The sequence below is a fragment of the Cetorhinus maximus genome, chromosome 17 (assembly GCF_964194155.1).
Source record: "Cetorhinus maximus chromosome 17, sCetMax3.hap1.1, whole genome shotgun sequence".
Lineage (NCBI taxonomy): Eukaryota > Metazoa > Chordata > Chondrichthyes > Lamniformes > Cetorhinidae > Cetorhinus > Cetorhinus maximus.
Window position 1 is genome coordinate 33,885,326 of NC_135895.1, and position 16,792 is coordinate 33,902,117.

At 42.5% G+C, this 16,792-nt stretch overlaps 1 protein-coding gene across 5 annotated transcripts in view; it reads right to left on the reverse strand.

Moving 5' to 3' along the window:
- The window catches only part of LOC144692310 (zinc finger SWIM domain-containing protein 5), a 248,934-nt gene that overhangs the window by 119,395 nt on the left and 112,747 nt on the right, over positions 1–16,792 (reverse strand). Inside the window, exon 1 of one of the 5 annotated variants that reach the window (XM_078560965.1) lies at positions 3,900–4,102. The exons of the other annotated variants lie outside the window; for them this stretch is intronic. Coding sequence (XP_078417091.1) covers positions 3,900–3,936 — 37 coding nt within the window. The 5' untranslated portion in view covers positions 3,937–4,102. Of the gene's footprint in view, positions 1–3,899; positions 4,103–16,792 lie in introns of those variants that run through there. 5 annotated transcript variants of the gene reach the window in all.

Genomic DNA, 16,792 nt, shown 5'->3' on the forward strand with positions numbered 1-16,792 from the left:
CAGAAGTTATTTTATCAATTCCATTTTGGTCTGGAGAAATTGAAAAAGGATTACTTTGACATCCCTTCCCAAGGGAGAAGGGCCTAATAATAACAAAGACTTCTCATTATCTCCTCTGCGCTAAACACCTAAAGACACTGGTCTTTCGTCCATGGTGTTGCAGATACCAAAGTGTGAAGATCAAATGCAGTCTTCATGATCACACAGTATTGACAAATGACTTGATCAAAGTGAAAAAGCGTGAGGGGGAGATGAGAGAGAGGGGGTAAAGGTAGTGAGAGGAGGGGGGAGGGGGTGGGGGGGGAGGAGAGAAGGATTGAGGGTGAGGGGGGAGGAAAGAAGGATTGAGCGTGGAGGAGGAGAGAAGGATTGAGAGTGCAGCAGCGTGAGAAATGAGGCAGCATGAGAGAGAGAGGACGTGTGAGAGGGCGGGGGTGGAACGATAGGGCGGGGTGGTCAGTGGGCTGAAAGTTCGGAGGGATGTCAAGAGGTTGGGGGAGCCGGGAGGGAGGCATGCGGGTGAGAGAGGGCGAGGGCGGCGAGCAGGCGGGGTGGGGGGGGACAGAGAGATGGAGGAAGGATTGCAGGAAGAGGGATCAAGTGAGGAGGAAGTAGGAAAAAGAGGCGTAAATTGCCTCTTTTTCAACAAATACCCTACAGTTCAGGTACAGCACTAATGATAGGTTTCCCAGTTTCCATTTATGTGCCATCTCTGGAGGCCACCAGGTTGAATTTCTGCTTCAACAGCAGAGAATGATCCAATTGATTGATTATTGGCAGTCATGCAGGGTTGGTATGAAGACCACTAGTAATAAACTCCTCATTGCTCGAGTATGTCCAAAGTATAAAGCAACTTCACCATCTTCTGTGGGACCCCTCATGTCTTAAGAGTCCTATGAGGGTTAGCATGGACGTCCACAGAAGTGGCAGTTGTTGCTGCTGGGGATGGTGGGGGGCAGGGAAGAGAACTTCTATAGCCGCAGCACCTCTGGCCTTCTTCTGGGCACGTCGGATGTTGCCAATTTGGCATCGATGGTCCTTGAAACATACTGAAACGTGTTTTTGTGTTTGCCTTCACATGGACCAATCAGCTGCAGTGTTTTTCCAGGAGAGGTGGTCTGCAATACAGACCTTCTTAAGGCTCTTTTTTAGATTACCCTTATACCATTTGTACTGACCACCTTGATGCCATTTGCGTCGAGACAGTTCTCCATTGAAGATCTGCTTGGGGATTCTGTAATCATCCATGCAGGAGACATGGCTTGCCCACCTAAGTTGAATTTTCTGGAGGGTGGTCTCCATTGTTGATCCTAGCACAATGGAAGACTTCATTATTTGTGATTTTGTCCTGCCATCAAATTCTCATGATGGACCTCAGGTGCCTTTGGTGGAAGCATTCCAGAGTTTGATTTGGCAACTATAGCAGACCCAGGATTCTGCACCATACAGCAGGATAGTAAGGCCTGATACAGTTTGATTTGAGTCTTCAGCTGAATGCCATGCTGTTTCCTGACACAATCATGGAATCAGCCATAGGCAAAACTTACTTTCTGGATGTATACAGGGATATCTTCATCAATAGTGGCATCGCTAGAGAGCACACCACCAGGATATAAGAATTTTTCTATGTCTGGTACTACATAGAGTGTGCCTGATGCTGGCTGAATCAAAACATCAACTTGGAGACACTTATTTGGAGACTAAAGGTTTTTAGCAACTCAAGAATTTGTTTGCCATTGTCTGGATGTCTTCCTTGTTGCAGGCAGCAAGTGTACAGTCATCTGCATACAGAGGTTCTCTGGTTACTGTCTCTGTGACTTTGGTGGAGGATGCAGTCTGGAGAGATTGAAGAGCTTCCCTGAATGGAACCTAATGTTGATGCCTGCAGGCATATTTCTGGTGGCTTCCTTAAGCACTGCAGCAAAGGGAGATTGAATAGTTGGGGAACCATGGCACATCCTTACTTTAATGCTGCTGGTTACTGCAAAGGCATCAGACATCTCACACAGACTCAAACATGTCTCACCATGCCATCATACAGTAGGTACAGGATTTTAACCAACTTGTTTGGACATCCTAGTTTGGATGCACTAGCAAATGCCATAGACCAGATCGACTTAGACCTAACCAAAGCTTTGACAGTGTATGAACAGCATAGATAGATCTTGACGTTGCTTTCTGCACTTTTCTTGTAGTTGTCTTGTTGCAAACACCATACTGGCTATCTCACAGTTAGCCCTAAACCACATTGTGATTCCAGGAGGACATCATCTACAAGGCTGTCCAGTAGACAGTTTAATAAGATCTTTGTAAGGATTATTCCTGTGATTGAAAGAAAATTTATTCTTTGGTAGTTGACGCATATGTGTTTGGATCATTTCCACTTCCAGATGCTGACTATGTTGGCAACCTTGTGGTCTTTTTCTTGATACCAAATATTCCTGAAGATGGCTAATTAACAAACAAATCTCTGCTGTGTCTGTGCCAAGGGCTTTGTCTTTGTTTGGCTGATTTGATTGCCTTTATCACCTCTTCAAAGGAAGGAGGAAGAGAAAGGCTTTCTTTCTCGGGCAACTACGCAATTTGATGCAGAGAATGTAGGAGTCTCTGTTGAGGAGCTCAGTGAATTGCTCACACCACCTTTCCATTACAGCTGTCTTGTCATTGATTACTTTCATTCATTTTCAACAGCTTTTAGGAAAGGAGCAAAGGTTGTGATCGGTGGGTCATACACAATCTTCAGCACATTATATAAACAGATATCGCGACTCTCAGCTAGATGTTACAGCTCATCAGCAGTTCCATTCTAACAATCATTCTCTTAAAGCACACTGGAGCTTGTGTTTAGGATTGTTACAGGCTTGATGCTTGATTGTTGACTGTGGGGCTGTTTGAAGACTTACATGTGCAAGCTGTTTCTGTTTGAGAAGATGGGAGATGTTTTCATCATTCTCATCAAACCAGTCTTGGTGCTTGCACTTGCAGTATCAGAATCACAGTGCAGAAGAGGCCCTTCAGCCCATCGAGTCTGCACCGACACATGAGAAACACCTGACCTACCTACCTAATCCTATTTACCAGCACTTGGCCCATAGCCTTGAATGTTATGACGTGCCAAGTGCTCATCAAGATGCTTTTTAAAGGATGTGAGGCAACCCGCCTCCACCACCCTCCCAAGCAGCACATTCCAGCCCATAACCACCCTCTGGGTAAAAATGTTTTTCCTCACATCCCCACTAAACCTCCTGCCCCTCACCTTGAACTTATGTCCCCTCGTGACTGACCCTTCAACTAAGGGGAACAGCTGCTCCTTATCCACCCTGTCCATGCCCCTCATAATCTTGTACACCTCGATCAGGTCGCCCCTCAGTCTTCTCTGCTCCAACAAAAACAACCCGAGTCTATCCAACCTCTTTTCATAACTTAAATGTTTCATCCCAGGCAACATCCTGGTGAATCTCCTCTGCGGCCCCTCCAGTGCAATCACTGGATGTGGCAACCAGAACTGCACACAATACTCCAGCTGTGGCCTCACCAAGGTTCTATACAGCTCCAACGTGGCCTCCCTACTTTTGTAATCTATGTCTCGATTGATAAAGGCAAGTGTCCCATATGCCTTTTTCACCACCCCACTAACATGCCCCTCTGCCTTCAGAGACCTATGGACACACGTGCCAAGGTCCCTTTGTTCCTCAGAACTTCCTAGTGTCATGCTGTTCATTGAATACTTCCCTGTCAAATTACTCCTTCCAAAGTGTATCACCTCTCACTTTTCAGGGTTAAATTCCATCTGCTATTTATCTGCCCATTTGACCATCCCATCTATATCTTCCTGTAGCCCAAGACACTCAACCTCACTGTTAACCACCTGGCCAATCTATGTGTTCCTGGACACCTACTGAAGTCTTGAAGACCTGAAGAACAGGCTATTTCCATTCAACTTCCGCATCACTTGGGGAGGAATATCAAACTGCAGAGTTGTTCAAGTTATGTTGCAAGGTCTAAGGCAAAAAAAGTTCTTGAAGGGTTTGACATTTAGCTATGGCCATGTCTGACAAGTTGATTTATGATGCTTGGCTGGACCTTTTGGCTCAGCTTGGTACAGATCAGGTGGTAATCTGTTCTTCAAGAACTATGGTTCTTAGCTGGTGACATGAGCTTCTTGGAATTCTTTTCTGCTAGAAAGGATATCAGGATATATTAGTAGAAATTGCTTATCCATTAGCTGCCTTTACCAGATGTCTGTCATGTTCCAGTAAATACACTGATACTGCACCATCCAGTAATAATCTAGTACGTCACCAAGTGTTCAGATAAACGGTTCAACATCAGTTTATTGGCAGTTACTTGACGTAGTGTAACCCCAGTGTACTCAATGTACTGGTAATGACTATGCTCAAAGCACCTTTGGAATCCTGAGACCACTCACAATTTTTAGTACACAATACATACATGTGTACAAATACTCACACAGATCTTGTGAAGTTGTTTATGCTGGATCAAAATATTCGCTGCTTAATAAACATTGGGACATCACAAAGCATAACACTGAGACTGGTGACTGAATTAAACTTTTATTAAATGGTATTCTGAAATTCTAACAGATATTTAGGGGATTAAATTCCATAACTCATTATTATCCCATGAAAACTGTGAATTAGTCCATCGTACATTCTCTACTTCAGGTCAGATTTTCTACTGTTTAATTTTGAGCCAATTAACAAAACGAGTCAGCAAAATTTTCATATATTGTTTTACTACAAAATATTGATCTAGGGTTTTTCCATCATAAATGTTGATGAACTGCAAGTGACTCAATGTTGCAGCTCAGGAAGTAAGGCTAATGTGGACAGCAAATGGTATTGTTCATGGGATGTCTAAGCATACAGTGTCCTAGTATCGCTGCTACTTCTTGCTCTAATTTTCTGTTTCTATTTTTTTCCGTCTTTTTTCTGTAAGCGGAGACAGACTTTTTTTTAATGAAACAAGAGTGGAGTGAGAAGGAAAGTCAAAATAGAAATTTTCTTCTAGGAAAAGGCAGCCAGAGGCTGAAGCTGTTAACAGAGGAGCAGAATTTTGTCTTTTTTAAAAAAAGCACTTCAAATTTCCATACAGGGAAGCAGAACCAGAGGCTAAAATCAAGGGGAGCAGAACGCAACTCAGTCAGAGGCTGAAGCAGGAAGGAGCACAATGGCTTTTTAATCCGCAAAAATGAGTGACAGGACAGATGATTGGACAGAATATAAAGAACGGCTGAAAGGTTAATCAGGAGAAAGAAACTTGAATACGAGAGGAAGCTAGCTAGAAATGTAAAGACGGATAGCAAGAGTTTCTACAGGTACTTAAAATGGAAAAGAATAAGTAAAGTAAATGTTGGTCCTCTAGAGAATGACAGAGTGGAGTTAATAGTAGATAATAAGGAAATGGTGAAGAAATGAACAAATATTTCGCTTCTGTGTTCACTATAGAGGATACAAAAACATTGCAGTAATAGCTGCAAATCAGGAGATGAATGGGAGAGAGGGACTTGGTGAAATTGAAATCACTAGGGAAATGGTACTGAGCAAATTGATTGAGCTGTGGGCTGGCAAGTCTCCGGGTCCCGATGGACTACATCTTAAGGTCTTAAAAGAGGTGGCTGATGAGGTAGTCAATGCGCTGGTGTTAATTTTCCAAAATTCGCTAGATTCTGTAAAGGTTCCATCAGATTGGAAAGTAGCAAATATAACCCCTCTGTTCAAGAAGAGAGGGAGGCAAAAAATAGGAAACTATAGGCCAGTTAGCTTGACGTCTGTTGTGGGGAAGTTATTAGAATCAATCTATTCTAAATTGATTTCTGATTAAAGATAACTACTGGGGCCCAGGATCGGAGGCCTAACACTTCAGCTTCAACTCAGCAGAGAGAGCGTGTTCCAGTTGATTTTCAAAAGTGTATTTTGAATCTCTATTCTAACTTGCTTTCAAATTAAAGGTAAATAGGAGAAATATTTTACAGATTGATAAATTTCCTACTGGTCTTCAGTTTAAAAACAAATTGAAAAACTAATTAAACAAAATAGAGATGCAGGGCCAGGTGATGTATTGTAGCTGCATGATGTGGGAGCTGGTGGACCGCATTGTGGTTCCTAGTGACCACATCTGTAGCAAATGTTGGTTGCTTGAGGAACTTTGGCTCAGAGTTCATGAGCTAGAGCCTGAGCTTCGGACACTGCGACACTCCAATGATGGGGAGAGTTACCTGGGCACTGTGTTTCAGGAGACAGTCACACCCCTTAGATTAACTACCATAAATTCGGCCAGGGGTCAGGGACAGTGGGGTGTGACAATGAGTGAGGCAGGCAGAGGGATCCAGGAAGTAGCACTGCAGGAGCCTCAGCCCTTGCCCTTATCCAACGAATTCAAGATTCTTGCTCCCTGTGTGGACGAGAGCGGGGAGTGTCGGGAGGATGAGCAAACTGACCATAGCACCATGGTACAGGGAGCCATTCAAGTGGGGGGAGAAAAGAGAAACGTAGTTGTAATTGGGGATAGTATAGTTAGGGGAATAGATACTATTCTCTGTAGCCAGGATCGAGAGTCCCGAAAGCTGTGTTGCCTACCTGGTGCCAGGGTTAAGGATATCTCATGTGGGCTGTAGAGGAACCTGGAGTGGGAGGGGAAAGATCCAAGTAGGTACCAACGATATAGGTAGAACAAGGAAAGAGGTTCTGCTGAGGTAATACGAGCAGCTAGGGGCTAAATTAAAAAACAATCAAAAAGGTTCTTTTTACTACCTGAGCCACGAGCTAATTGGCACAGGGTCAATAAGATTAAAAGAGGTAAATGCGTGGCTCAAAGGTTGGTGTGGGAGAAATGGGTTCGAACTCATGGGACATTGGCACCAGTACTGGGGAAAGAGGGAGCTATTCCGTTCGGACAGGCTCCACTTGAATCATGCTGGGACCAGTGTCCTGGCGAATCGCATAACTAGAGTTGTAGATTTAAACTAAATTTTAGGGAGGGTTCAGTTGCATGGAAATATAAAAAAATCAAAGTTTAAGGAGAGGATAAGAGTGCAGGTTAGTGATGAGGCTGATTGTTACCAAAAAGTGAAAGGAAGGGACAGAGTGTGTGTGAACGCCATATTTCACCAAAGAATCATAAGAGTAGGTAAAATTGACAATAGAGCAAACTTAAAGGTTTTGTATCTGAATGTGCGTAGCACTTGGAATGAAACTAATGAGTTAACAGTGCAAATAGAGATAAATAGGTATGATTTGGTGGCGATTACTGAGAGAACAGGTTTGGGAGTTGAATATCCAAGGGTACTCTGTTTCGGAAGGATAGGCAGGAAGGAAAAGGAGGTGGTGTAGCTTTGTTAGTAAAGGAAGAGATCAGTGCTATAGTGAGGAATGATATAGGCACTGGAGAGCAAGACGTAGTGTCAGTCTGGGTAGAAATAAGAAATAGCAAGGGAAAGAAGACCCTGGTGGGAGTAATCTATAGGTCCCCAAACAGTTGTTCAGCAGTAGGGCATAGTATAAACCAGGAAATACTGGGAGCATGTAAACAAGGCATGGCAATAATCATGGGTGATTTTAATATGCATATGGACTGGACTAATCAAATTGGCAAGGGCAGCCTCGAGGAAGAGTTCATAGAGTGTATTAGAGATTGTTTCTTGGAGAAATATGTTGTGGAACCAATCAGGGAGCAGGCTATTCTGGATTTGGTTTTGTGTAATGAGATGGGATTAATTAACGATTTCATAGTAAAGGATCCTCTAGGGAAGAGTGATCATAGCATGCTAGAATTTCAACTTCAGTTTGAGAGTGAGAAACTTGAGTCCCACACTAGTGTTCTGGGGTTAAACAAAGGTAACTACATAGGCATGAGGGCAGATTTGACCCTAGTGGATTGGGCAGGAAGACTACAAAGTTGATGAACAGTGGCAGATATTTAAGGAGATATTCAATTCCTTCCAAGTAAAATATATTCCGAAGAGGAAGAAAGATGGTGAGAGGGGGATAAAGCATCCATGGCTAAGCAAGGAAGTTAAAGATAACATAAAGGCAAAAACTAAGGCATACCAAATTGAAAAGGTCAGTGGCAGGCTGGAAGATTGGGAAACTTCTAAAGATTAACAAAGGGTTACTAAAGAAAAAATAAAAGGAGCAAAGGTAAATTATGAAAGAAAACTAGCACAAAATGTAAAAACTGATAGCAAAAACTTCTACAGGTACATAAAAGGAAAGAGAATAGCTAAAGTGAATGTTGGTCCCTTGGAGGACGAGACTGGGGAGTTAATAGTGGGGAACGCAGAAATGGCAGAGACGCTTAATCAATATTTTGCTTCAGTTTTCACAGTGGGGGACACTAGTACCACCCCAATAATAACAGGTACTACAGAGGGTATAGAGAAGGAGGAACTTAGAACAATCACTATCACAAGAGAAAAAGTACTGAGCAAACTATTGGGATTAAAGGGTGACAAGTACCCAGGACCTGATGGCCTACATCCCAGGGTCTTAAAGGAAGTGGCAGCAGAGATAGTGAATGTATTGGCTATAATATTCCAAAATTCACCGGATTCTGGAAAGGTTCCAGTGGATTGGAAAAATGCTAATATAACGCTCTTATTCAAAAAGGGGGGAGGCAGAAAGTAGGAAACTACAGACCAGTTAGTTTAACATCTGTCCTTGGGAAATTGTTGAAATCCATTATTAAGTGAGTAGTAATGGGGCATTTGGAAAGTCAAAATGCAATCCATCAGGGTCAGCATGGTTTTATGAAGAATAAATCGTGTTTGACTAATTTGCTAGAGTTCTTTGAAGATGTGACAAGCAAAGTGGATAATGGGGATCCTGTAGATGTAGTGTATCTGGATTTCCAGAAGGCCTTTGATAAGGTGCTGCACAAAAGATTAATACACAAGATAAGATCACACCGAGTTAGGGGTAATATATTAGGTTGGATAGAGGATTGGCTAACCAACAGAAAGCAGAAAGTCGGGATAAATGGGTCTTTTTCTGGATGGAAAGCTGTAACTAGTGGGGTGCCACAGGGTTTGGTCCTTGGGCCCCAACTATTTTACAATCTATATTAATGACTTGGATTCAGGGATAGAAGGTACTATAGCTAAATTTGCAGATGACACCAAAATAGGTGGGAAAGTAAGTTGCAATGAAGAAATAAAAAATTTACAAATGGATATGGACAGGTTAGGTGAATGGGCCAAAATTTGGCAGATGGAGTTTAACGTGGATAAGTGTGAGGTTATTCATTTTGGTTGGAAGAATAAAAAGGCGACTTATTATTTAAATGGAGAGAAACTTCAGGATGCTTCAGTGCAGAGGGATTTGAGTGTCCTCGTGCATGAATTGCTGAAAGCTAGTATGCAGGTACAGCAGGTAATAAGGAAGGCAAATGGAATTTTGGCATTTATTGATAAAGGAATAGAGTATAAAAATAGGGAAGCGCTGTTATAACTGTACAAGGCATTGGTGAGACCGCACCTGGAGTACTGTGCACAGTTTTGGTCCTCTTACTTGAGGAAGGATGCAGTTGCATTGGAGGAAATTCAGAAGAGGTTCACTAGATTGACTGCAGAGATGCGGGGCTTGTCTTATGAGGAGAGATTGAGCAGTTTAGGCCTATACTCGCTAGAGTTTAGAAGGATGAGAGGAGATCTAATTGAGGTATAGAAGATGCTAAAGGGGATAGACGTGGAGCGGATGTTTCTTCTTGTGGGGCATTCTAGAACGAAGGGCCATAGTTTTAGGCTAAGGGGTGGTAGATTTAAATCAGAGATGAGGAGGAGGAGTTACTTTTCCCAAAGGGTCATGAATATGTGGAACTCACTACCTCAGAGTGCAGTGGATGTCAGGACGCTGAATAAATTTAAGGAGGAGATAGACAGATTTTTAATTAGTAACGGGTTGAAAGGTTTTGGGGAGGGGGCGGGAAATTGGAGTTGAGGCTGAAATGAGATCAAGCATGATCGTATTGAATGGCGGGGCAGGCTGGAGGGACTGAATTGCCTACTCCTAGTTCTTATGATCATCAAGGAGGTTATAGCTGGGCGCTTAGAAGAGCTCAAGACAATCGGGAAGAGTCAGTATGGTTTTGTGAAAGGAAAATCATGTTTAACCAATTCATTTGAGTTTTTTGAAGGAGTAACATGCACAGTGGATAAAGGGGAGCCTGTATATGTACTGTACTTGGATTTCCAGAAGGCATTTGATAAGGTGCCACATCAAAGATTATTACAGAAGATAAAAGTGCATGGTGTAGGGGGTAACATATTAGCATGGATAGAGGATTGGATGGCTGGCAGAAAGCATAGAGTATGCATAAATGGGTCTTTTCTGATTGGAAGGATGCAATGAGTGGAGTCCCACAGGGGTCTGTCCTTGGGCCTCAACTTTTTACGATTTACATCAATGACTTAGTGAGGGGAGTGAAGACATGGTAGCTAAATTTGCAGATGACACAAAGATAGGTAGTAAAATATGTTGTCGTGAAGAGAACATGAGGAGGTTGAAGATATAGATAGGTTGAGTGAATGGGCAAAGATTTGGCAAATGAAGTTTAATGCGGGAAAATGTGAAGTTATTCACTTTGTCAGGATGAACAAAAAAGCAGAATGTTACTTAAACGGAGAATGGCTCCATAATTCTGAGGTGCAGAGGGATCTAGGTGTTCCAGTGCATGAGTCACACAAAGTTAGTATGCATGTACAGCAAGTAATTATGAAAGCTAATGGAATGCTATCCTTTATTACAAATTGGATTGAACATAAAAATAAGGATCAAAAATAAAAATAGCTGGAAAAACTCAGCAGGTCTGACAGCATCTGTGGAGAGGAATACAACTAACATTTCGAGTCCGTATGACTCATCAGAACTGAGGGAATATAGAAATGAGGTGAAATATTCTATATTCCCTCAGTTCTGAAGAAGTCATATGGACTTGAAATGTTAACTGTATTCCTCTCCGCAGATGCTGTCAAACCTGCTGAGCTTTTCCAGCTATTTTTATTTTTGTTTCAGATTTCCAGCATCCGCAGTATTTTGCTTTTATATAAAAATAAGGATGTTATGTTTCAGTTATACAGGGCATTGGTGAGACCATGCCTCGAATAGTGTGTGCAGTTTTGGTCTCCTTATTTAAGGAAGGGTGTAAATGCAGTGGAGGAGGTTCAAAGGAGGTTTACTAGATTGATACCTGGAGTGAATGGGTTTTCTTATGAGGAAAGGTTGGATAGACTGGGCTTGTTTCCACTGGAGTTTAGAAGAGTGAAAGGTGATTTGATTGAAGTATACAAGATCCTGAACGGCCTTGACAAGGTGGACGTCGAAAGGATGTTTCCTCTTATGGGTGAGTCCAGAACTAGGGGGCTCTGTTTTAAAATCAGGGGTCGCCCTTTTAGGACAGATGAGGAGAAATTTTTTCTCTGAGGGTTGTGCGACTTTGGAACTCTGCCTCAGAAGGTGGTGGAGACGATGTCATTGAACATTTTTAAGGCACAGGTAGATAGATTCTTGTTAGGCAAGGGAATCAAAGGTTATCGGAGTTAGATGGGAATGTGGAAATCCAAACACAAGATCATCAGCCATGATCTTATTGAATGGTGGAGCAGGCTTGAGGGGCCGAATGGAGTACTCCTGTTCCTATTTCTTTTGTTCTTAATGATGGCTTTTCAGAGAGGCGGGGGCAGCAATGGGGAGGACAGCAGACACAGGAGGTGGGCTAGAGGGGCTCGAATATAGCAGGAGCGTGGGAGATGGATTACAGGTCAAAAGTTCTACAGAGGGAGCTAGACGGAAAGACAAAGCAGGCAGCCAAGAGCACAGCTAGAACAGCAGCATTTGTAGCTACAGGCAGAATGAGGAGAGTGGTGCAAACCACACAGACAGAGGGAGGTAAATATTTTATAGGATTGTTTTTCAGAGGCAGAGTTGAGAATGAATTTGGATGGAGAACAGAGCTAAGCAGCTCGCAGGTCAAAATATTCCTTACTGGGGAGCAAGGTCAGAGAGGAACAAGTTTAACATTTACAGAGCAACCCAGAAATGGTTAATTGAATCTAAAAAAATAATTTTTAAATGGTTCATACCGTGGATTTACACCGATGAGTTCTGTAGTAGGTAAAAGATGTGGGAGATGGGAGAGACATGCAGAGGCCTTCAAGGACAGCTTTAAAGAGTGACAGACAAATGCTGGCATTGGGTTTCACACTGATTTATAATTTTTAGCATCTACTGATATCAGTATAAAAGACTCAGAATTCTAACTGAGAAGAGGGAAGAGATATAACTGGATTTAAATCTAGACACCTTGTAATCCTACTGAATTGACAGTAGGATTTATTAAAGCTTTGCACTTGAAAGCAGCAGGGAAATTGCACAGCTACTTAATACCATAGTTGTGACCAAACTGGTTGGAAAAAGCCCCGAATCGGCTGAAACACAAACATAGTGGGTTCTCACCAAGTCAGTGACAATGTTAATCAGACTCATCTTAAGAACTGGTTGACGCCAACATCTAGCTGGTAGCAAATGTCAAAACTCATGCCTAGTGCATCTCCTCCTCACACTGTGCTCTACTTGTTGCAGTCACTTCCCAGAGCCACATTTTCAAAAAATAATGCTGTAAAGTTTTCCTGTGCAGATGTTTAAGTGCAAGAAAATTTAACATATCTAATATGAAGCTGCTCCACTGAAATTACCTGGTTCCAAAACTAATCCAACTATACCCTCCACCCATTGAGAGCCATTTATAGCAGTGTCTCAGTGAAACAATCAACGCTTGGTACCTTGGCTAAACTGCTAAAAGAACTTTGCTATAGGCTTCAGCAGAGGCTTTCAAAGTCTTCTGTGGGGAAGATGAAGATATACTGACATACAGAAAGAGAGGAAAAGACCAAACAAGCCTGTCCTAAAACCCACTGCAGATAGTAACTTACTCCGATAGATCTATTGCCCTAACTTTTGAAAGGCAGCATCAGCTACCCAGAAGAAATGATAAAACTGACAGAAATTGGGTAATGCTGCTAAGATCCCCGAGGAAACAGAGAACCCAGTTTGAAACCTTAAAGGCTTAAAACTAATTCACAAAGAGAGTTCTCAATTCCATCTACTGATGTAATTCACCACTGTATTGAAATTAGCTTTAGTTCTGTTCCCTATCCCCGCACTCATTTGGCTTTGTATCAAGTTCATAAGTCATAACTTTCATTCAGAGTTTTAAGAGCTTGTTAACATTGGAATGCAATTTACGTAATTTTCTTTAGGTAACAACTTCTAACCAGAATAGTATTGGTGTTTCTGATTTATCAACCAAGGAGCCTAAAGGAGGAAATTATGCTCTGTGCACAAATGCTGCAGCATTTTCTTTATACCAATTCTGTCAATAAATCATGCATGCAAAACTGTCATTCATCTCCAGCAGCTCAACAAGGCCTTAACTTTGCAGGCGTAAGCACAGCTGGTACACAAAGACTTCTGTTTATAGGTGACTTCCTGTATTAACTGCAATTAGAGGGCATAGCAGATAACGCTTGCCTCCCAGGTAAGCAACAATGTCGAGCATGAATTCACAGGAATGTCTCAAAGCACTTTTACCTTATAGCATTCTCAATGTTGGCAACCTCAACTTTGATGGCAGCACTATAAAGGTAAATTGAGCTGGCAGAACCCTGTGACAAATTTACAGACTGCTGACAGGAGGAGAGGCCATCGAGTCTAAACGTCAGCTGGCCGAGTAGCACAGAGCACTTGTACAAGGCAAGGGTGCATTTTTCACTCTCCCCTGGCTTGCCTGCATGGATCTGTTCAGTTATCAGGAAAGGTCCAGAAGCCAGAATATAAAAATCTGAGCTTTGAATAACTACACACAATTGTCTGTTGTTATGGTGCTGGGAATACATCCAGTACTATTAAAAACAGGGCAGGTTTCAAAGCACCGGTACTCTCAGGTGCTATCTTCAAATTAATTTGTAAAGTAAGTGGTGAAAGCAGTTGGGCACCTAAAACAGCCTTGTAAATTTTGCACTAATTTATTTTAGAACATAAATAAATACTTCTGAATCTTCAATGGTGTAACTCATGATAGGCTGCCATTTTTAATAACAAGTATTATCCCATCTAGTACACAATCTGTTAACATTTCTAGTGACACTTTCGTGGCATTGCTCATAATCTTTTTATAATGCATAACATGCATCAGGGCTACTCCTATGCTAATTTACATGTTTGCATGAAAACTATATTAATTACTTTGATTATTAAGTTAACTTCCATATTTCATGAAGTCTGGTCGGGTAGAATGGAAAGAGGGAGAATTTCTTAAAGGGGGTTGCTGATCATTAACTTGAGGAAACCTGTCTTCAGCCCATTGTGTCTGTTGCAGCACTGGTGGCTTGGGTATACCATGACCAACTCTTCTCTGATTTGAACACCTATTTAACCCTTTTTTGTTTCCCAACAAACGTTCTATCCATACTGCTGCATTCCTTGTCAAACCTTACGTCTTTTTTTTTTAAAAGCAAGCCTCTTTTAAAATAACTCATTGCACACCCTCTGAAATTTTTTTTTAAAATAAGCAGGAATGTAAACTTTATCATTCTCTAGGCACCAATGTACCATATCCCTCAAAGAGGTCAGTGTGGATCTTTCATTTACGTGACAGCTATCCGTCGTTCAGCACTCCTAATGTTGCTGGAGAAACAGCATGCTGAACAAAAACGTGGTAAGTAAAAATTACTTTCTCATAAGAAAGCGAGGGTTCAGGAGCAGATCGGTGAGCAAGTCAGCAAGTGGGAATCAGTGAGGTGGTTGGGAACAAGGAAGCGGCGAGTGGGAAGCAGCGATGATGAAGGAGCGAGAGGGGCGGCGAGCCGGGAGCAGTGAATTGGAGAGTGAGGGGGTCGGGTGAGGTGCTGAGCGAAGCGGCAGTGTTTAAAAAAACAGATCGAGCTTGTGCAGTTACAACATGGTTATTCGTGCATGCACGCTAACCGGGCTAAATAAGCAATGGAGGCAGCACTATTTGGGTAAGTTGTTATTTATAAACCGTGTCAATACAGCACGCTTTAAACGGGGGGGGGGGATAGGGTGAGGAACATCACGCGTCTGGAAATCATGGTCAAACTCAAATTTGGTCGGGTGGAAGGTTTCCACTTTAAAAATCCTTGACGATGCTGTCATGAGCTTTAGTGGGTCAGTCTGAATTATGTTGCTGAAATCAAATTGTAAAAAAAAGGCAAAAACAAGGTGGAGTCACATAAACCCCCTCGCCAGTTGTTTACATGTTTTAATTGTAAGCTTTTATGAGAATCTAAACATTTTGCGCACGCACACACCTTTTAAGTGAAGAGCTCATTCATTCAAATGCCAATTTTCCTGTAATGCTAGTTCCCAGTAGTACAATAAAACAGTTATTCTCTTCTAGTGATCCATCCAGCAAACTAACTCTGCAACTGCAAAGTACACCGGCCAGAGTGCTGGAAATTTGCAAGCTGCCGCACAGCGAAACAGAAGCTCCTTCAAGACTTTAAAAAGATTACAAGTACCTCATATGAGCACCACTTTGTGTATATTTCGGATGGCAAAGGACAAACAAACAACGATTGGATTATTTTAACAACTTAATTTGATTAGGTTTACATGGTTCAGAAATTATGCACGATTAGAGCAAAACACCGTAGGCTAAACATTTGTCTACAAACATTTTGGGCATGTTGCGATCAACCCCCACAATCTGTCCTGTCAAGACAGGCAGCACACTAAATTTGTGTTGCCTCCTTATTTGCCAGATTGGAGCACGACCCGTGCTGTTGGCTGGCTGCATGTCAGGGGGCCTAAGTGCGCGAGGCTAGCACATGCTCCAGTTCTTAAAGGCAGACTGTCCCCCTTAAAGGGGAGCTGCTCTGACTGAAAGGAAGCTGCTGCTGACTGCCAATGCTGCAATTGCAAGCAAAGTAAATGGAGCACCAGCGCAAAGGGAGGGCCCCCAGTCAGCAGATGTGGTGCTGGAGATTAACAGGAGGAGAGGGGCCAGAAAGCCTCAAGAAATAAAAGCAAAAAACTGCAGATGCTGGAAATCCAAAACAAAAACAGAAACAGAAATACCTGGAAAAACTCAGCAGGTCTGGCAGCATCGGCGGAGGAGAGCACAGTTGACGTTTCGAGTCCTCATGACCCTTCAACAGAATCTGCAGAATCTGCTGAAGGGTCATGAGGACTCGAAACGTCAACTGTGCTCTCCTCCGCCGATGCTGCCAGACCTGCTGAGTTTTTCCAGGTATTTCTGTTTCTGTTTTTGTTTAAGCCTCAAGGAACATCGTCCAAAGGGAAAGGGAGCTGGAGGTCAATGCAAGGAGCCTGGCCCCGAGGATCTGAAAGCAGTGCTGGACGAAATTTCAATAACATCACATGGGTGGTCAAGGTCAGTGAATGTATGTTCACATGACATCTTATACCTACCACATCATCATCCTCTCATGCTGCTCAAAGCAAAAACTCCCCATCAGTTGCACATCGGCAGTCCTAACTCTGGCTTTACATTCAGATTTCATACCTGCCAATAATGCCACCCACCTCTAGGTGCCTCCACATACCTCCAGCTATTCAGTCATAGTAGGCATATCAGCCAAACACAGTGCAACATAATTCTTCCCTCTCTTGCAGGACAAGCTTTGTATGAAATAAGGGGGCTGAGTTGCATTCAGCGTCGCTGAGTATTTACTGCCTTATGTCCTTATTCAAATGCACATCCTCATCCTGTTTTCAGGCGTGGTGCAACTTCCTCT